This window comes from Mauremys reevesii, linkage group 14 (assembly GCF_016161935.1).
Source record: "Mauremys reevesii isolate NIE-2019 linkage group 14, ASM1616193v1, whole genome shotgun sequence".
Lineage (NCBI taxonomy): Eukaryota > Metazoa > Chordata > Testudines > Geoemydidae > Mauremys > Mauremys reevesii.
In genome coordinates this window covers 16,693,024-16,715,216 of record NC_052636.1, presented here as the reverse complement: position 1 = coordinate 16,715,216, position 22,193 = coordinate 16,693,024, and the positions used below count along the sequence as shown (strand labels likewise).

The following is a 22,193-nucleotide window of genomic DNA, read 5'->3' as shown; positions in this document are numbered from 1 at the left end:
TAGCACACCCTCAGGACTCCTGAGTTCCATTGCTGGGTTTCCTATTGGTTCCACTGCTGGTTGTTTTCCTTTTCCTGGGGGACTCTGGGCAAGTTGCTCCCCCCTCTAGGGCTCCGTCCCCAGCAGGAAAATGAGGATTTCGTACCTTCCCGCTATTGGAAAGTGCTGGGAGAATCCCCCAGCCAAAGCTGCTCTGACAGAGCTAAGCAGCATCTGACCAAGGTCGGAGCGCACGGCCCAGGAGGAGGAGTGTCTGGCTCTGGGGTTTTACTTCAGCCCAGTCTAGAGAGAGGGGCCCAGCCATGGGGTTTGGCTCAAGAAGACCAAGTCTCCAATTTGTTAAGGGTGTTTTGAATTCCAGTCCTGTGCTCCAAAGTGCTTGGTTTCAGTTGCACATTTTAGAACGACACTCTCCACTCCATTTTCCAAATCATCATTCATACTGTTTACCCACCTCCACTAGGCCCAGAACCCTGCCAAAGAAGGAAAGAGGCTGGGTTTGGAATGATTTGTTCTTGACAAATCCATGCTCCCTCGTCCTAAGAATCAAATTATCCTGTAGGTGCTGCTGACAAACTGAGTGTTTAAGAATATATTCCAGTATCTCTCCAGCTGTGGAAGTGAGGCTGGCTAGTATGTAAGTCCCAGGGGTCTCTTTGTTCCCCTTTGAAATATGGGTCCTGTCTTGTTCATGGATGGGAAGATGTTCTTTTTCAGGGATCTCAGACGAGAACTGGGGCACAACACCTGGTTTGTTAAGGCCACAAAAATGGAGGCAGGAACCTCTTCTCTCCTGCTGGCAAAGAACCCCAGGTACCGAAAAGACAGAGACTCACACCCCTGAATGGGCTGTAGAAAAGGCAATGGTTAAAAAGTTTGGCCCCGACCATTTCTTTTTTCCACAGACTAGACATTTTAGCAAACTTTAGAATTCCTTGGTGTTAAACACCGTGAAACTCTCCTTTCTCCTTCACACAGGGCTTTAACGCTCCTTATCTCACTCATCTCACTCAGGCTCACGACTACCCAGGGTTCGAGAACTGTCCCTGTTCCCATTGGGCAGATGGGGAGGAGCCTGAGGTATAGAGAAGGGAAGTGACCTGTCACCAGATGGATCAGACTGAACAGGTTTCAGACCTCGAGGATGCTCTTACCTTCAAAACAGGGACAGCTGTTTTCTAGTAAAATCACTAAAAGGGAAGGAGAAAACTCAAAAGAGGTTCCTCCTGGCGCTCACGTCCATGAACCCGAATACTCCCTCAGTCCTCAAAGAGAGACCTGGAGAAGGAGACTTGCTGCAGCAAAGCCACAGGGGTCTCTGAGGTTTCCCTGGCCCCTCGCCCCGGTCCTGCCTGGCTGATGTCAGCATCTCCCTGTGAGGTCACCACCTCCCCACCACCTTGGACCAATAGGCTGAGGTCCTGCAAAGGCCTTTGTGATGTCACTGCCACACCCCGCCCTTGCTGTGCCAATGTCCTGCCCCTGGCCAGGCACGTTGCAGGTTTGAGCTACTCCCTGGGGATCACCCCACTCAAGGAGCGTTCGTTCTAGGCAGCAAGCCGGCTAGACAGGGAAACATCAGACGCTGCTCCCAATGCTACACTCAGTTTTTCAGAAATGAGTCGACTTTATGGCCAGAAGAGACCATTAGAGCGTCTAATCTGACCCCCATGCATATCACAGGCCTCCTGTATGAAACAAGAGCTACTTTGGGGGCAAACACATTCCAGAAAGGCATCTAGTCTTCATTAAATGACATCGGGAGATGGAGAATCCATCACTTCCCTTGGTAGCTTGTTCTTGTGGTGAATCATCCTCGCTGTTGAATTTTTGTGCCTTAGTTGTAATATGAATTTGTCTCTTTTCACCTTCCAGCTATTGAGTCTTCTTATGCCTTTCTCTGCTAGATTAAAGAGCCCTTAAATACCCAATCTTTTCTCTCCATTAAGGCACTTCAATGAAGTCACCTTTCAATCTTCTTTTGATCAGCTAATCAGATTGAGCTCTTTTAATAGCTCACTAGAAGGCATTTTTCTCCAGCCCTCAGAACATTTGGTGGCTCTTTGCTGCCCCACCTCCAATTTCACAACATCTTTTTCAAATGAGGACACCAAAACTGGAGGCAGTATTCCAGTATCAGTCTCACTGATGCTGTGTCACCTCCTGTGATGTTATTGACATAATCTGTAACTCTATAGATCACCATTGCAACCACTGTTCTATATTTGCAGCCAATATTTCAGAGAAGTGGTTGTGTAAGAGGTCTATGGAGAGGTGCTGATTGGCTGATTATAATGATGCTATCTCTAGATGTGTATCATTTTTTTGTAGTTGACATTATGAATATTGGCTCTATGCTGCCTGTATTTCAAACTTGTGCTCTGCTTCAGGGAATGATACCTTTGTTTAATTGATGAAAACATAAACTAGACACTTAGAGGATTGGAACTGATTTCAGCTGATGGACAGGTTTGCTAGGTTTTTATGCATTTGGACAGCAAAATGTTGAGTGTTCACATTCCTTTCAAGCGTCCTTGTATGGTGGAGCTCCTGAACATGATGGAGAATGGAAATGAAATTTTTTTTAAAGAGGGCACCTGGGTTTGAACAAAGGACCACTTAATCTGCAATTAAACACTCTACCACTGAGCTATACCCCCATTACAACAGGAATATGGAATTGTGATCTCCAGGACTTTGAAGGACAGACCCTGCTTCATCGAGCGCCTTTGCCATTCCCAGACCACAGGTGGTTTTAAAAATGGGGTTTGATTAAACTTCTTAAATGTGGTAAACACCACAGCTTGCACACCCACTGCTATAGCTTCTCCCCATGACAGAGCTGCCACCTCCTGGGGAAGTGGATTGACTACACCAACAGGAGAACTCTCCCCCCTCAGCATGGAGCAGTGGTTCTCAAGCTGTGGGTCAGGACTGCAAAGTGGGTCGTCACCCTGTTTTAATGGGGTCACCAGGGCTGGCATTAGACTTGTTGGGTCCTAGGGCTGAAGCCAAAAGTCTGAGCCCCCCAACCCAGGGCTGAATCCCTCAGGCTTTGGTTTTGCCCTTCCACCCTGGGGCTCAATCTTTGGCACTCAGTGGAGGGGCTTGGTCTCTCTTTCCAGGGCTACATATTAAGTTATTTTGGCAGAAGGAGATTGCAGTGAAAGGACATTTGAGAAACCCTGGCACAGAGCATCTCCATTACTGAGCTGCAGCAGCCTAGACTCACTGTTTGAAATATTGACCTGGCCTTAGCCTCTGAATATGTCTAGGCTTGGCTCCCTGTGGCACTGTTGTGATCAGACCCTGAAAGTGCAGCCATGGAGACACCACACACCAGCCTTGCCTAGCTGGCAAGGATCAAACCTTCACAGAAAGACACCCATGGTTTTTTAGCCCAGCTAACTAAGGCCTCAGCCACAACCAGTTAACACAGGGGCCTTTCTACACTCTGGTTCTATTCTCACTGAAGGGTCATTACAAATTGTTTGCTCAGACCAGCTTCCCCAGCGCACTCACTGCTGTGCAGCTCTGTACATGTGGCCATGGCTGAACCGCAAGAATTCCTGCCCATTTCCCTACTGGCTGGAGCATGGCTAGAGTGTGTTTGTGGTTAATGATGTTGCTGTAGATTGTTCATTCCCTGCCTTGGCAATTCAGACAGTCCCTTTTCCCATTGTATCGCCAGCACCTCTGGGAGTCCAATAACAGAGGCAGGTTTTCTCTGGGCATTGAGATTTTTGAGGGCGTTGGTGGCTCCTTTCTTTCCTCACCCTGGAGAAACTCAGCTTTTTATTCCATCCTTGATGACTCATGGAATAACAACAGCAGCATGAAGAGGAGAGTGAATATCTCACTGCCAGGGGGAAGGTGGATGCATTCTCTCTGTCTGACCATTGCCATTGTGGGAGAGAAGGTTTCAGTGGAATCGAATGCCCTGGCTCAGACAATAGACACAGGGAGGTTTTGCTGTTCATGGATCTGTGCAAAGGAAATTGTGTGTTTGTGTGAAAATGAGGAGGGATATGAAATGCCCACGTGGTGGTGCCTAAGGCAAAAGGGAACCCTAGAGGATTAGAATAGGATAAGTTCTCAAGCAACATGTTTCTTACTTTGCCCATGTGTTAGTTTTGATGATTATCGATGGAAAGATTTTGCCATTGGGTCGTGTGTTTACACAGAAATTGACATTTACCAACAAATACGTAATTCTTCCAAGCCTGCCTAGTCTGCTGGTGGTGAGTTTAGAGGGACACACTCACTCTTCCCACCCCCCATGCCAGGCCTGTTATCCAGAATGTCAACTTCCCACAGATCTGGGACCCTTCCCTCATCTCTCCCCAGACCACTGCCCCACCCCCACTTCTGGGGTCCCCTTCCAACACTGTCCAACTCCCCTGCTGGCAGGATCCCTTCCCATTCCTTTCATTTCCTGCCTCCCCTCTGAGCAAAAGCTCTACATTGTTTCCACAATGAGAATTGAACCCAGGTCACGTGGGTGAAAAACCAGGAATCCAAATCATGAGACCATATGGGACTTGTATAGTCAATAGCACATTTACACATTCACACCCAATAATTCAAAGTAGCCATTCAAAAAAACTTCAAAAACAGACTTCAAAGAGAAATTGCAGAGTTGCAATTGATTTGCAAACTTAACACCATTAATTTGAGCTTGAATAAGGACTGGGAGTAGCTGGCTCACGACAAAAGCAATTTTCCCTCTCTTGGTATTGACACCTCCCCATCAATTATGGGGAGAGGACCACATCCACCCTGACTGAATTAGCCTTCAACACTGGTTCTCCTCTTGTACGGTAACTCCCGTCACTTCATGTTCCAATCTATATTTATGCCTCTATCTGCAATTTTCACTCCATGCATCTGAAGAAGTGGGCTTTTTACCTACGAAGGCTTATGCCCAAATAAATCTGTTAGTCCTTAAGATGCCACCAGACTCCTTATTGCTTTTAATTCTAAGCTGATCTTAACCCTTTCAGTACCCTTACAAACTCAGATGCTTCTCACCACAGGCTGGCTGGTGGCTTTTCAGCCAGGCTCTCCCCTTTCATCAGCGCTTCAGTTGCTTGGTGTGGGGGTGGCTGTAGATGTAGTTGACAGAGAGAGATAAAGCATGGCAAATGTCTCTCCTTTTATCATGTCCTTTCCTCCCTCATGGCTTTGCTCCCCCCTCCTTCAGAGTCAGGTGAGCATCACTGCATCTCTCCAAGCAAGTCTGAGCAATTCCTCATGCAGTGTCCTCATGCAGGTGAGTCATTGCATTGTAGCTCCCTCGCTGGGCAATGGCTGTCGATGGGTTTTTTGACACCCTGTCTGGGTGTTGGTTACTTTCCTTGCTGTTGCCACTGGGGAGCTAATATTTGGCTGACTCCCCCACCTTGCAGCACAGTGTCAACCACACTGCACAATTCTCATAACTTCATATGCATGAATGGTCTACATCTATGGGTAGAGAAGTGACTTTCAGCCGATCATATCCTTTCCCTGATACCTTACAAGTCATGCTCTATATGTAAGATCACGATGATATGAAAATGAGGATTATGGGGGTTACAGCCGCTCCCCCAAAGGTATAGTATGTCACACTGAGATTCTGTGTTCATTTGTTCTGTAACAGCATTACAGAAATTCAGTGACTGACCAATGGCATTTCCAAGTGCTAAAATAGCAAGCGATGTTGGTCTCTCATTGGCCATCAGCGACTGAAGATGTGGTTTAATGAGCCAGAGCTTCAAGGCGAGGGTGGCTCTGTCCACTGCCTTCCGTTGCGCTGCTGGGCCCCAAGTCCCTGGTGGCCAATATGTGACGCTGGGAGAAGAGAGTGGGGTGGCAAGTGGTGGCAGGACTTTTGCCACCAGGGTCTAGCTGCCCAACTTCCTCCTGGGAGTGCTGGCCCCCCGTCGCCTTCTGGTAACCCAGGAACTAAGGCAGGAATAGGGCGAGGAAGCGAGTAAAGCCAAGCAAGGAAGGCAAAAGTGAATCTTGTCTTCATGGGCCGCTCGCAATTACGTCCTTTTTCTGTGCCACAGCTGACAACAACATCCCAGACAGAAAAGCATGAGGCCAAAAAGAAACCGAGCAGCTGCTGAAGTAGTTCAGTTGGGAGCGTGCTAGACTAACAGGCTCTTCTGTCCCCCTGTGTGCACGGGTGGGATGTTTTCTGAAAGTGCAGCAGTGCCTTTAACTGCCACAAGTCCCTCATTTCAGGCTATGCAGCAGGAAAAGGCAGCATGGGCTTCTGCACCGAGTTGGCCCACCTGACCTTTCATTCTTCTCTTGCTCTTTGTCAGCAAGGGGAAGAAAAAGAAGCTCTCCCTCAAGCTGGAGTCACAAGGGCGACGTAAGGACGACTTCCTGAGTGCCCGCTCCAGTCCTCTGCTCTGCCAGCTGGCCCATTGAAGGGCTGCCACCACTTTCTCCAGGTTTGTCCATCGGTCTATGCCAGGGTGAGCAACAGCCAAGCAGATGGAGTTTCTGTAGTGTAGTGGTTATCACATTTGCCTAACACGCAAAAGGTCCCTGGTGCAGAAACATGCTGGCTTCCTTTTCCCAGATCCCCTTGCTGTTCAGGAAGGCCTCCTCCTTCTCCTATTTGCCTGTCCCTGGGATAACTCCAACCCCTGCATGACAGAGGGTGCTGACAGCAGTGGAGAAAGCACCTTGGTGTCAGGCTGGAGAACCTAGAGGAGTGCGGCGTGTCACCTTTTGGAGGCTTGTGGCTTGGCCTCCTCTGCTGTTGGAGGTTGGCCGGTGGAGGCCGGCTCTTCCTGCTGGCCTCCTCTGCGTGACTTGCCAAAGGAGGAAGTGAGGCAGGAATGGGGGAAAAGAGGAAAGTCAAGCTGAGAAAGGCAGGGCAGAAGCTAAGCACCTCAGTGCGGCTAAGTGGGGTTAGTAGAGCATCACCATTCGTTCTGCAAAGCCGGGGGAGGTGCGGTTGGCTGCTGGGAGGCAGAATCCTGTGCCTGCCTCTTGGCTTCCCAGGGATGGCTCCTTGCAGCCCAGAGAAGCGGGGCTCTGGGGGGAAGGAAAAGCAGCAATGGCGAGGCTGAGTGGGCTCCTTTCTGGCTGACATGGTGGGCTGTGGTGGGTCTGGGAGTTGCCTGTAAGCCATAAGTGGACTTGGTGCAGTGAAAACCGCTGCTCCATTCTGGCTGACCTGGGGGCACCATTGATGACATGTGAGTGGGGGCAGGGCGCTGGCTATGAGCAAATGGGATCCAGGAAGCCCCAGCCCGCCCCTCCAAGGGCCAAGTCGTCTTCTTCTCTCCTGCCATGGGGAGCCCGGCCTTAAGCCTGCCCAGCATGTGCTGCAGCTCGAGCATTAAGCCTGCCTGTGTGGCCTGTGCTGGAGCTGACCCTGGACCCCTGTGGGGCACTGTTGGGGGAAATCCCGACTGCAAATAATTCTGGCCACAAGATCAACCATTGGGTCAAATGGGGCAAGCTGGAGGCCTGGTGCCTTAGTCCGTGGGGCCAGCAGGTCAAGCCATTTTCCTGCATGTGGGGGGGGAGGCAGCCGCTGTGGTTCGCCCTTCCAGCTCCCTGCGCTGCTGCACCCTAAAATCCCTGTCGGCCGGCAAGATGGGCTGGGAGCCTGGAGAGAGGAGGCAAAGGGGTGGCCCGAGCCCCCTTGGCCACTGCCCCTGCCCCAGGCAGCCCACAGAGACCTGATGCCTCCCCAAGTGACACACGGAGATGTGCCAGCAGCGCTAAGGCGGCTCCCTGCCCACTCTGCCCCCTCCCTCCCTGCCACACTGCTCCTGGAAGTGGCTGGCATATCCCTGCAGCCGTGAGTGCAAACGCCACAGCTGACCCGCCCCCGTATCCCACTGCCTAGGAGCCACTGCCGGAGGGGAGTGTGTGCCAGTCACTTTGGGAGCTGTGCTGCCCGAGGTAAGCACCTCCACCCCCGACCACCTCCTGCACCCCCACCCCTGCCCCAGCACAGAGACTCTCTGTGTCTTGAACAAGCACTTTCAAGGATTGGCCAAGAACTTCTGCTCTGTTTCTGTGAAAGAGACACAAAAAAGGGAGCCCAACGGACAAGTTTAGTTCGCAAGCACAAACTGGCAGGGCCAAGCCTGGATCTTTCAGTTACTCAGAAGGCTCTTCAGCCAGCTCTTCCCAAAGGCCAGTCTCTAGAGGCTTTTGTGACATGATGTACTTCAAAATAGCTCCCTGTAGCTCACATAGTCATCATTCATATATGGCTGTGATATGTCCTACAAACCATTCCATGTAAGTTATCATATGAAAAGTCATGATCTGCTGAAATCGGTTATTCTGTCCAAATATGTATAGCATGAGGGTGTGTGAAGTTATGCATTTTGCTGTATGGTTGTTACTGAAATAGGCTATAATTTTGCTAGTGACCCCTGCCGAGGAGGGTGTTCAACAGCCATGAATCAGCAGAGGAATTGTAATTAAGGGATTTCCAATTCAGTGACAGATGCCCAAACACAACACTGTGGGGACTGCTCAAGTCTATGACTCAGTTGCACAAGACCACACCAGGAGGATTCCCCAACCTAGTGACTCAGCAGAGCCCACCCGGACACGTCTGGGCAAGTGTCTTCTAGACACTTGAATTAAGGATATAAAATAGGAGACTGTGGCATCATGTTTTTGCCTTTCTCCTCCCCCACCTATGCTGGAAGCAGCAGGAATCCTGAGAAAATGAAGGTCATCTGAGGACAGTAATCCAGGTTTTAGGGGGAATTCTATGTATTAAGGAGGGTAACATCCAGTAGGATGAGAAAATTGCTTGACCTAACTACTGCCTAGTGTAATAAGGTGTAAAGTTTAGGTTTTGCTGTGGTCATCCAGTGCTTAGTGCTCTGCGTTCTGGCCTCAAGAGCCATGGATGCAAGTTGAGTTACGATGACCTTTTCCTTGTCTCCACATTTCTTATGTGCCTCCTTCTGACACTTGTCAGAAAAAACAACTGGTTTATTTTGCAAGCCTTTGCATTGCAAGGCAGAGGCAGTCTTCTCTGTTTCCGCAAAAGATTCACCAAAAGGTGGGAAGAGCAGACACATTTGTTAAGGCACTACTGGGAGCTGCATCCCTAACTCCACTTTACCTGGCAGGTGAGTCACCCAGCTTAGCCACGGTGCGACTCTCTGGGACTTTTCTCCCAACTGCTCCATTTTTCAATGACAATCAAAAGGAAGGTGACATGACATCTGTGTGTGAACATCTCCAGGGAATCACAAGGATGTGTGGCGCAGGCCTCGTGTTGCAGCAATTGCAGTCGAAGCAACCGCCATGCCAATGCCAGTCATAGCAGCGTTTTCATCAACTCCAGGTTTGTGATTTGATTGTTTCCAATGCTTCTCTCCAAAGAAGCCTTTTCCTTAGCAAGCAATGACTTGGATACCAAGGGAGGCCTCTTCTGTTTCCTAGGAAGACACAGGAAAATGTGAGCAGAGGGACAAAAGCTGTACACCAAGGCACCACTGGGAGTTGAACCCAGGATCGCCTGTTTACTAGACAGGTGCTTTAGCCAGCTAAGCCATGGTGCCTGCCTGAAGAAGGTATTTGCAACTGTTTCATTTGATGGTTCAAGTCAACACCTGCAAATTCTAAAGTACAGACGTTCCCCATTTCCCTCAAGACTTGCAGACCTTGAGGTGTCTGGCTTTCTGTGCACAGAAAGCCAAAGCTGAGTAGACAGAGGGCTTCTAACATGTGCCTCTCCCACCAGTCACTGTGATCATATAATGGTTAGTGATCTGTATTTCAGTCGCAGCAACCTCGGCTCAGTTCTGAGTCATGGTAACCTTTCCTTCAGCTCCAGACTTCTCATTTGCCACTTTCCATGTGTGGTGGGCTGTCTGCCCCAAACAAGCAGGAGAAAGATTAAGGCAGCCTTGAAGAGGCGGTGCAGAACCCAGCCTATCAAGAAAGGGCTTATTGGGAGAGCCAATCAGGAGAAGGCTTGCTGGAGCAGCCCATATATAAAGAGCTGCTCAGCACAGCAAGAGTTAGTCACTCCTTGGAGTTTGAGGAGGGAGGGTTGGCTGCTATGAAGGAAGGCAGGAGCAGGGAGGGCACCATGATCAGAGTAGTGCTGGGGTAAGGGGTGCATGAGTGACCTCCTGGCTGACTACTGCCAGACTAAGGCCCTGATACAAAGGTGGAGGAAGGTTCTAGGTCTGTTGGGAAATGGTCCAGGGAAACAGATGGCAGGGTTGGAGGTTCACACCTTTTGCCTCAGTAGCCACTGACACAGGTGGCTACACCCTGGACTGCAGCCGGCCACTGAGGCAAGTGTCTGGGTAGAGGACATCCCCCCCCCCCCAGCAGGGGGGAGAGAACTGAGTGGGGCACAGCCAGAGGGCTGTGTCCATAAGAGGACACTGAAGTCCTGAGAGCAACAAGGGTCCTAATGATAGAACAGATGGTGGCCAGATGCTACTAGATGAAGGCGCACCGGTGAACCAGAGCTAATTGCTAGGATGGTCAGCAGGAGGTGCTGCAGTGAGGCATGCCCCATGGCACCAAGACTCAGCTGCAAGGAAGGCTCTCTCTGTCTTGAACAAGCACTTAGAAGGATTCTGCTGACAGATCTTTTCCTTTTCTGAAAAGAGAGATAAAAAAAGGAGCCAACACACTCACTAGGTTCGGCAAGGAAGAACTGGCAGGCCAAGCCAGGCTCTCCTGGTTAGTAGGAAGGTTCTTCAGCCAGCTCTTCACAAAGATCACTATCTAGAGACCTTTTAATAGCCACTGCAGATGTTCACCACAAAAGAGATGCCAAAATGGAGTTCTCCACTGTCTGCAGCCATCATGCTACCAGGAGTTCTGTGCACAGAGAGGCCCCTGCTGGTGGAAAGGCTTTGGTAGAGACTCTTCTGACACCACCCGTTCTCATATAGTGTTTAGCGCTCTGTGTTGTGGCTTCAGCATTCACAGATGCCAGTTCAATTGGGGGACATTTTTCCTGTCTCCACATTTGTCTAATGGCTCCTTTCAACACTTGTCACCAAAAAGACCTGTTTCTTTTGCAAGCGATGTACAGCCAGGCAAAGGCAGTCTTCTCCATTTCCTCAAAAGATCACCAAGCTGTGGGGAGAGGAGACACATTCAGCCAAGCTGGATGCTGAATCTCCTCTTTATTCAGCAGGTGTCTGTGAAGGACATAAATCTACACCATGTAGAGGTCAAGAATAGGAGTTTATTACACACAGTGCTGGCGGAGTGGGCTTATTAGGCTCAGAGACACTGTTAATTAATTAATTACAATAGAACATATAGATTTTTCCATAGGCAGGGGAAAGTGACAGGCTAGGCAGTTCCACGTCCCGGGACAGGTTTTGCAAGACAGGATAAGCACATTAGCCAATGATTAACAGATTAGATAATGTCTCCACCCATGGTCTCAAGTTAGCAAGTTAACATTTCATTAATACTTTGATAAAATGTTATTAGTATAAAATATATATGTTTAATTCTGATTTGGGATCCATAGGAATGGAGCAACTCCTTTGATTGTCCAACAGGTACATTCCTAGGGGTTAAAGCAAAGAAAGAGTGACAGTATATGGCAATAAAGATTGTTTTCTGTGTGTCTTAAGGCAGGCATTGGTCCCTGGGAAGGGAGGTGGAAGGATGCCATATCTTATACTGACGTGCCAACTTTTCATAAACTCAAGGTTGGATCTGTGGGAAGAAGGTCTCCCTAGAGAAGAAACAAACACAATAGGAATAGGGATTCTTTGTTCAGTCTGCAATTCTGAATAAGACACAATCATTTAGTTCTTAGCTCCAACACCTGGCAATTTGCTGACCAGGCCTATCTTAGCAAGCAAGGCTTTCTGTTTACCCAGCTTTCTCTTAGCTGGTCACTATTTGCTAGGCCCCTGGTCCTTGACCATACTCTGGACTTTGGGTCTGGAAAAGAACTGGCACAAGCCATAGATCAGGTTGTTATATAAAATGCACATGGATTTGAACCTTTCACATACAGTAATGGCAAAGTTCTTGGTTCAGGCTTGTAACAGTGATGGAATAAACTGCAGGTTCAAATCAAGTCTCTGGAGTCTATTCAAAGCTGGGATGGGTCATTCAGTCCTTTGTACAGAGCTTCAGTTTGTAGCAAAGTCCCTCCAGAGGTATGAAGCAGGATTGAAGACAAGATGGAGACGAGGCATCAGCCTTTTATATAGTCTCTTGCCATGTTGTCTTTGCTTTCTTTGTCCCAAGCTCATTCTATCCAGCACGTGGCATAGAAAAACCTTAGAGTTCTCTCCATAGGCAGGTCCCTGCTACCTTGCTGAGTCACAAGGCGTATCTGCCTTCTCTCAATGGGGCGATTATAGAGCTGATGGTCCTTAATGGGCCATCAAGCAGGCTAGACAGAACTGACAACGGAAGCAGAGCACAAGTTTGAAATACAGACAGCATAGAGCCAACACAGGTCTTGCAGGTACAGATAACAGGATCCCCCCTGTGAGGTCCATCTTGGGGCCCCAGGAGCCCCATAGCCCCCATTGGGGATCAGAGCCCTGTCTCTGCTTCCCTTCTTTCCCCAGCCAGCTCCAGACTGCCCAACCTACTCCAGCCCCTCCTCTCTGCTCAGCTTCTTTCCCGGGCCAGGAGGTCACCTGACCCCTTTGTCTCCAACACCTTCTCCTGGCACCTTTGCAGGAGGGGCCCAGGCCATCAGTTGCTAGGAGACAGAGTGTCAGGCATTCCGATGCGCTGGCCTTTTGCTTTGCTAGATACCTAAGAACTGCACACAGCACCCCAGTAAGAACAGTCCCACTTTGTCACACCTCCCCACCAATAATCTTTGACCAATAGTCTGAGGTCCTGCAAAAGACCTTTGTGATGTCACTGCCACAGCCCTCCCTCGCTGTGTCAATGTCCTGCCCCTGGCCAGGCACTTTGGAGGTTTGAGCTACTCCAGGTGGATCACTCCACTCACGGAGCGTTCGTTCTAGGCAGAACTGACACCAACTTGTCTGGCTGCGGTGTTCCCCAGAAGCAGAGCACAAGTTTGAAATACGGGCAGCATAGAGCCAATATTCATAACGTCAACTACAAAAATGATACACATCTAGAGATAGCATCATTATAATCAACCAATCAGAACCTCTCCATAGACCCCTTACACGACCACTTCTCTGTAATATTGGCTGCAAATATAGAACAGTGGTCGCAACGGTGATCTATACAGTTACAGATTATGTCAATAACGTCACAGGAGGTGACACGGCATCAGTGAGACTGATACTGGAATAGCCTCCAGCTTTGGTGTCCTCATTTGAAAAAGATGTTGTGAAATTGGAGCTGGGGCAGCAAAGAGCCACCTAATGTTGTGAGGTCTGGAGGAAAATGCCTTCTAGTGAGCTACTGAAAGAGCTCAACCTGTTTAGCTTATCAAAAGAAGATTGAAAGGTGACTTCATTGAAGTGTTGAAGTGTCTTAATGGAGAGAAAAGATTGGGTATTAAAGGGCTCTTTAAAATAGCAGAGAAAGGCATAAGAAGACCCAATGGCTGGAAGGTGAAAAGAGACAAATTCATATTACAACTAAGGCACAAATATTCAACAGCGAGGATGATTCACCACAGGAACAAGCTACCAAGGAAAGTGGTGGATTCTCCATCTCCTGATGTTATTTCATGAAGACTAGATGCCTTTCTGGAATGTGTTTGCCCCCAAAGTAGCTCTTGTGTCCTACAGGAGGCCTGTGATATGCAGGGGGTCAGATTAGATGCTCTAATTGTCTCTTCTGGCCATAAAGTCGACTAATTTCGAAAAAACTGAGTGTAGCATTGGGAGCAGCGTCTGATGTTTTCCTGTCTAGCCGGCTTGCTGCCTAGAACAAACGCTCCTTGAGTGGGGTGATCCACAGGGAGCAGCTCAAACCTCCAAAGTGCCTGGCCAGTGGCAGGACATTAGCACGGCAAGGGAGGGGTGTGGCAGTGACATCACAAAGGCCTTTGGCAGGACCTCAGACTATTGGTCAAAGGTGTGGTGGGGAGGTGGTGACCTCACAGAGAGATGCTGACATCAGCCAGGCAGGACAGGGGCGAGAAGCCAGGGAAACCTCAGAGACCCCTGTGGCTTTGCTGCAGCAAGTCTCCTTCTCCAGGTCTCTCTCTGAGGACTGAGAGAGTATTCGGGTTCACGGACGTGAGCACCTGGAGGAACCTCTTTTGAGTTTTCTCCTTCCCTTTTAGTGATTTTACTAGAAAACAGCCGTCCCTGTTTAGAAGGTAAGAGCCTCCTCGAGGGAAGTGGTGTCATGGGGTGTCACAGTTTGGATGCCGGTGCCCCCCCCCCCCGTGTATGGAAGTTCCCGCCCCCTGCTCCTGGCTGCCGGAGCAGAGCAGCAGGCTCAGCTGTCAGAACTTCCTGGAGCTAGGAAAGGGGAGGGGCCCAGCCTCTCTAGCAGGAATGCAGGGCAGGTGAGTTCACGGCGGGCATTGTGGGATACTGGCGGAGGCCAGTTATGGTGATTTAATGACCAGCAGCATTTACACTGGCACTCTGTCACTGTAAGTTTGCTGCAAAAAGCTCTAGGCCTCTCATCGAAGTGGTTTTATTTTGTCAGCAAAACAGGGCAGTTTTGTCACCAGACGTGGCATTGCAGTGTGTACACCAGCCACACCAACCTGCCGACCGAGGGAGCGTTGTGTGTTCTTCACACACCTGAGCAATATATTTCTGCTGAAACAACTTTGTAGTGCAGACCTGGCCAAAGATTCACTCACACACACAGCTTGCAAGGAAAACATCACCTGCTCCTCTGCTTTGCAGAATCCAAACACAAGGAAAGCTTGTCAGGGCCTGGTGGAGATGGCAGGGAGTCAGGTGTGGGCAGACACTATATTTTACACCTAGGCAGGGACCATGGCTTAGCTGGCTAAAGCACCTGCCTTGTAAACAGGCGATCCTGGGTTCAACTCCCAGTGGTGGCTGTTGGGGCACCTGGTATTGACTACTGTCAGAGGACAAGATTCAGAGCTAGATGGGCCTTTGGTCTAGCCTAGTGTGGTTTTTCTCATGGTTTAAATTACACTCACGGGCACTGATAATAGTTACTGAAAGTTTGGGAGTTAGGTGCTGATAGATCAGTGGTCCAAGCCCCTTGTAGACACCCCCCTTCCCTCTGGGACAGGGGCAGGTCTGAGCTCTCGCACCAAAGGCTCATTGTGGCTGCCAGAACCTGTGAGTGGCTCATTTCGTTTGCACCCTGGGTTAAGTCCTGCTTTGTGCACCGTGTCTGAGAATGAAAATCCTAAACCACCCTTTGAAATGACAAATGCAGCAGGACGTGTCATTGTCCCTGCCCCAAAGCAGACAGACCAATGGAGAAATGCCGTCGAGTCCAAGGTAATATTCACTGCTGTTTTACCATTTCCACTTCCTAACCTCCCTCCTATCTGCCCAGCCCAGGTGTCCTCTGCCTCAGCTGCTGCTCCCGGCCTGCTCTAGAGTCAAACATGCAGGGCCCCCAGGGGAACAGAGGCTGGGACAGGGCAGTAGCCTGGGCTGGGCTGGGCAGATGCTGGGAGTTCTCGTTCCCTGAGAACTGGCCTGGCTTCCTTCTCAACAGCAAACAACTAAATTCCACGCCCCCTCCCCAGAAAAATCAGCCTGGAGCCAAGGGCAGCAGGGGCTGATTCCCTCTAGTTCCCACCGAGGCAGGAGAGAACCCAGGGCCTTTCTAGCAGAGCTTATGGAACCGACGTGGGGAAACCAGCCTTTAATAACAGGCAGTTCACGTTTAAGCTCAGTGTTTTTAACAATTTTTACAACCTTAAATCACCCTTCAATCGCAGTGTCACTATCCATAACATTGCTTCAGCCTTATAGGTTCCCAAGTGCAAAACTCAACATCTCTTCAAACACAAGAGTGCAGATCAGTCAGTGTTCAGAGTCATTCCACATAAAAGAATCATGTTGTGGTACATATCGGCCTCATCATGTGGCCATTGCCTTTCCCTCCGCTCTGTTAAAAGTTTTGGTATTTTGCACAGAAACTTTCTTCCCTCAGGAGAGACCTGGGAACCAAGGCTGCCAGACAAACACCTGTAAGAGGAGGTGTAACCTGTCAAAAAATGATCTCCCTCCTTCAGTTCAGTGACAGCCTGAAATGTTACTTATCCCGGCAGAGCCGGAGGATTGAAAGCAGCTACATCAAATCCCTGTGTAGCTAGCAGGAATGAACACAAACACTCCCTGGTATCTGAAGAGATGTTTAGTTTTACTCTTGGTAAACTAGAAGTCTAAAGGGAAGGAAGGTGGTGCCATATATAAAGAGTGAAACACAAAACAATTATCATAGTTATGCCCATAGTGACTGCAAAATATTTCTATATTCTTCTTAACATCAGTGTATTATTTTCTTTGGCGTCTATACATTGACTATGCCTTGACCAAGAAATTTGAATCTTGATAAAATAATCGACGACCCCTGGTTAAGGCAATGGACTTGATACCCACTCGGGTGTCCCTACACAGGTTCAGGTACTAACAACAGTGGCTGCCTTTTAGCCATAGCTTTTAATCAGGGCAGTACATTGATCCTGTGAAATTATTTCCCAGCCAGAGTCCATCGCCCACATTCCTTAGGGCATTGGGCCACCATGTGGACGTTTCATTTCCCTCCTCGATTTCACACAGAGACACAATTTCCTTTGCACAGATCCATGAACAGCAAAACCTCCCTGTGTCTCTTGTCTGAGCCAGGGCATTCAATTCCATTGAAACCTTCTCTCCTGCAATGGCAATGGTCATGCAGACGGGACGAGGCCACCTTCACCTCTGACAGTGAGATATTGGATCAGCTCTTTCTTTACGCTGCTGTTGTTAGTCCATGAAACATCAGGGATGGATGCAAGGCTGAGTTCATGCACCAACCCCCTGAAACATTTCAGTGCCCCAGAGAAATCCTGACTCCGGCTATTGGCATGATCTGGTGGAGATTCAAAGAGGAACGGAACGGTCTGAATTGTCAGTGTGGGGAATGAACAACAATCTATAGCAATGTCGTTAACCACAAACACACTCTAATCATGCTCCAGCCGGAAGAGAAATGGGCAGGAACTCTTGTTGTTCAGCCATGGACACACTTACACTAATGCACAGCCAGGAGTGTGCTGGGTGAGCTGGTCTGAGCAATGTGAAGTGACAATTCAGTGAGAACAGAATCATTGTGTAGTGAAGCACCTATACACCAAGTAGTTGTGGCCGAGTGGTTAAGGCGATGGACTAGAAATCCACTGGGGTCTCCCCAGGCAAGTTTGAATCCTGCCAACTACGGAAGCATCAGTGTATTGTCACTGCTCTTGTTGCAGTGCCTGAGCATCCACAGAGCCAGACCTGGTCTCACTCTGAGGCTGCCTACACTTAAAATGCTGCTGTGACACTGCTACAGCACTGTGGAGTAGACAGTTGCTACAGTGAGTGGAGGGGTTTTCCATCCCTGTAATAGCTACATTGACAGAACAATCTTTCCTTTCATTTAGCACTATCTAACCATGGCTTAGGGCAGCTTAATTATTACTGATTCCAGGGTTTTTCACACCCTGAAAGACGTACTTCTTAGAGTGGTTATCCCATCACCCTCCCATTCCCTGGTCCTTCTCGCATGACCTGAGAGCAGCAATACCTGCAGTTCAAGAGGTGCAAACAATTCAATGTTTATTGGGGTGAACTTCCAGCAAGCAATGATGCCAATTTCCTTCCTCAGTATCACCCTTCCCAGCTCTCACACCATAGGGGCTTGTCTGTGTCCCTGTTCCCATTCCCTCCTCCTATTCCCCCCCTTAGCAAAACATAACTCCAATTTCCCTACCCCCATTCCCCTTCCCCCCCTTACTTCCTGATTGACTGCAGACTATATAGTAAAACTGGAGTTCTGCTTAGCTGTACCTTAACCAATCATTTTACTGAAATGTAACTAACCAATCCCAACATATTGTAACATGCTTATCTAACCAGTTATACCCCACCACCTGAATTGCTTTACACCCAACAAATTAATTATACAGCAGCCAGAAACAATCACAGAATCAGACACAGATTATACAGACAAGCAATAGGAAAGTGGAGACTAGTGATAGAACAACAAAGAAATGAGGATTTCAGACCCCAGCTATTGATAAGTGAGTTGTTGCCAGACAGGATGCTATCATGGTAGAGGTTGTGGATGCTGGTTGCTTAACTGTCTGGCCCCCAGGGCAGGATTTTGAGGGTCTCAGAATGCCAGCACCCATCTTTTGTTCGCTTACAATGTGAGCAGGGAGATTCCAACACCGCAAAACTCATGGAACTCCAGGAAACGTGTAACTTTAGGTCCGGATGAGTGTGCCTAAAAATCAGCTGTGCTGGAGAAGGTCTCTAGGAGTTGAAAGAGATGTGCCATCTTGGCCTCCCTAAAGAGTGTCATCAAATATTAATGAAAACTAGGGTTGATAAGTCACATTCTTTGTAGCGTTAGGCTTGTGGACTGGTCCAAAGTGCCAGTTTTAAGACTCTCAGTTTTTTTCCCTCTCTCTTGGGTGTTCTGGTTTCTGCATAGAGACGTGGTTTCAAATCCCACTCCTGACATGACCATTTTCTTTTATCTGGAGAAAATGGCCTCACTTCAATCTCCTTTGCACCAATAGGACACCATTTGTTTAGCTTTTCTATTCCAGTAGTTGTGAGAGACGTTCCAAACTAGGGGGGAAACAGGGCCTTTTCTCTCGACCGATCAATTTTTGTCTTCCTTCATTCCAAGCCATTTTCTCAGATACAGCCGTATTTCCCACACTTTTTTGTTCAGCGTTCTTTGCTTTTATGAAATTTTAGGGTCATCATTTAATTGCCACACACCTGTACTTATGAAGTGAAGTGAAACACAATATTTTTTGGATATTCTTGCAGAAGAGTTTTGCTTTCTGACCTGGAATTGAACAGGGGCTACCCAAGGTGGACAAAGCTACTCCCTTTTCTTGCCTCATCCGAAAAAACATACATTCCTGACGCCCTTTGTTTCCTTGCCCTTTTTAGGGTAAATTTACACTTCTCAGAAGTAGAATCCTTTACAAAACCACTCAATCTCAGCAGTGTCATAAGCAATGGCTTCTGGAAACATGCCCAGCTTTTCTTTAATTTGGTGACACGGGTCCAGGCAAGGGACTGGATACAGGCCTGGATCAGAATCTTCGTTACCAGAGCTAGAATTTCTATTTTAAAAGAGCTATTTTTCTGCAGCTATTAGATTTCCAACATTGATTTCATTTTATACACCTTTTCAGCATCTATTAAGGATAAACTGAACAAAAATACCACTTCTCTTTCCTCAACATCTGCAACCTGAAGGGGAGCATTCCGAATAGGAAAGATCTTCTGTGGGGCATGGGTAACAAAAATGCTTCAGGAACCAAATACATGGGCATTTTGCCAAGTTAAAAATCACTTAATGTGGAATTCTCTCCCCAAATCATCTGAGAAAATACTGACAAATAATTGAACTCCACTGTGATCATATGCACTTCCTTCAGTTAGTTGGGGTTCTGCTGTTGTTCACCATTTCCGAATGGAGATTTTAAATCACTGCTGTTTCTTTGTTAGTGTGTGCAGTAAATTGGAGAGTTCTCCACTGTTGACAGAACTGCACTTGAACTGTCATCATGGAGGGGTGGGGAAAAAGCAAAGCTGAAGTGACAAATGAGGACTTTAGGAAATGGTCATTTGTCTTCAATTCTCCAAGAAGTCTGAGCTACGTCCTATTGAACTGAACTAATATCCAATTGGGTGAGCAAACAGCCTTCAGGAAAGAGAGAAACCCACATCACAGAGAGACAGAATACATGACAATGAAAGTATCAAGAGAAATTCCAGAGCAGGTTACATCTGATTAGTTAGAATCAGGACAAGAGATTCTCCCATCACATTCTCCTCTGATCCATTCAAAGCAGCTTCACTCAGCACTCTCTCAATAGTCAGTTATGTTATTTACAAAATTGTAAGTATCCCAGTATCCCATAATGGGGGACAAAATAGTCCTCTTGCCAGAAGTGGCCTTACCAATACATGAAACCTGGAATTTAAATGCCAAATAATCACACTATGTTTGGGATCCATTTAAATTCCCCTTCCAGGTCTTTGACACTTTCAGCTCCAGTCATAGCGGCTCTGATATAGGAGGAAAGAAATCAAAGCATCATCTCCAAGCACAGACAGCTGAGAACTCTTCCTCATATGACATTCTGAGAAGTGGATGGATAGAATGTGATGAAAATAAACTCTGCACAGAGAAGCCAAAATGTAACAGTTCTGGAGTGATGGGGAAGGAGGGAATCTCTGAACCACCCCATCTCCTTCCAGTGTCACAGAGGCTGAAATGACACTTTTTCCCCCTGCTCCTCTTTATTTAACTATAACATGAAAAAATTCCCAATGTAACTGCTCTTCAGCACAACCCAGAGCAACGTGAGAACAACTGGCAAGGATACAATCTGTATCACTGGTGACTCTAACAATAACTTTGCAATAGGAGGAATGGTATGAATGTGACGCTCCCTGGTTCCTCATAGGCAGGGCACACTCCAGTTACTTGTGGGATAATTGAGTTGATAGAAAGGACACATGGGCCCACCTCAAAAGAAGGCAAACCACAAAAGCCATAAATGGGCCACTCATCTGGCCAAGCTGAGGGATAACAGTGCTGCAAACAGTTCAAACAGATTTAAAAAGTTACTATGTGGGAATCAGGAAAAGTATATAAAAAAAAAATTGATAGCCCTAGAGGTTTTTATGGTGTTCACTGCCCTTGCAGATTCTCTGATGGCTAATATGGTCTGAGTGCCAAGAGGTTTTCCCATATTCTCTGCATTCATAGGGCCTTTCCCCTGGTGTGGATTCTCTGATGTTTAGAAAGGTCTGAGCTGTGAGTGAAGCTTTTCCCACACTCACGGCATTCAAAGAGCCTGTCCCCTGTGTGGATTCTCTCATGTGCGATAACGTGTGAGCGCTGACTAAAGCTTTTCCCATACTCACGGCATTCATAGGGCCTTTCCCCCGTGTGGATTCTCTGATGAACAGAAAGGGTTGATCTTTGAGTGAAGGTTTTCCCACACTCACGGCATTTGTAGGGCCTGTCCCCTGTGTGGATTCTCTGATGTTTAGAAAGGGCTGAGCTGCTAGTGAAGGTTTTCCCACACTCACTGCATTCATAGGGCCTCTTCTCTGTGTGGATTCTCTGATGAACAGAAAGGGCTGAGCTGTGAGTGAAGCTTTTCCCACACTCACGGCATTCAAAGGGCCTCTCCCCTGTGTGGATTCTCTCATGTGCGATAACGTGTGAGCGCAGACTAAAGCTTTTCCCACACTCACGGCATTCGTAGGGCCTTTCCCCCGTGTGGATTCTCTGATGAACAGAAAGGGCTGAACTGCTAGTGAAGGTTTTCCCACATCCACTGCATTCATAGGCCCTCTCCCCTGTGTGGATTCTCTGATGAACAGGAAGGGTTGATATTTGAGTGAAGGTTTTCCCACACTCACAGCATTCAGAGGGCCAGTTGCCTGTGTGGATTCTCTGATGATTAAGAAGGGCTGAGTAGTCACATAAGTTTTTTCCACACACTGTGCATATATTTTTTCTCTTTCTAATGATGATTTCCTGCTTTGTTGTGGTTTCCTTGAGGTCCTTCTGAGTTCCCTGAGAGGAAATACGTTTACCCATTTTCACCCCCGGCTGGTTTCCTTGTTCTCTTTCTGGTCTGTGCTGAATCTCGCAGGATTTTTCCTCCTCATGACTCCTGGACACATTGCTTTTTGATCTTTGCAATAATGCTCTGTGTTTATCCACTTGCTGAACATTTTTCTGCTGAGAATTCTGCTCCTCTTTCTCACATGCCATTGCATCACCTGCTGTGAAAAAGACAGAAACATGAAACAGGAATGAAAAGTGAAAAGCCAAAACAAACTAAGTGCTGGAGGGAGGTCAAATAAAAATCACAAACTGAACTCCCCCATACTCTTCCCCAAAACAGGAGAGACCAGGGGATCAATTTGGCTTTCAAATCCCATCCAAATTCTCAGGGGGAAGGGAGGAAGCTACTGCCTGGCGTCTGCTAGAATCTACGGGAAGCCATGAGCTATAGTTACTCTGAGGATATGACCCCTGCTGGCAACAATAATGAACTTGAGAGACCTCTCAAG

At 48.0% G+C, this 22,193-nt stretch overlaps 1 protein-coding gene and 1 non-coding gene across 2 annotated transcripts in view; both read right to left on the bottom strand.

The window, feature by feature from the left end:
• LOC120381973 (zinc finger protein 850-like) overlaps positions 1-22,193 on the bottom strand; it is a 754,134-nt gene that overhangs the window by 194,766 nt on the left and 537,175 nt on the right. Inside the window, exon 8 of the mRNA XM_039500144.1 lies at positions 20,875-21,489. Coding sequence (XP_039356078.1) covers positions 20,875-21,489 — 615 coding nt within the window. The remainder of the gene's footprint in view (positions 1-20,874; positions 21,490-22,193) is intronic.
• TRNAT-AGU lies at positions 9,475-9,548 on the bottom strand. The gene has a single exon. It is a non-coding gene; the product is annotated as a tRNA-Thr (tRNA).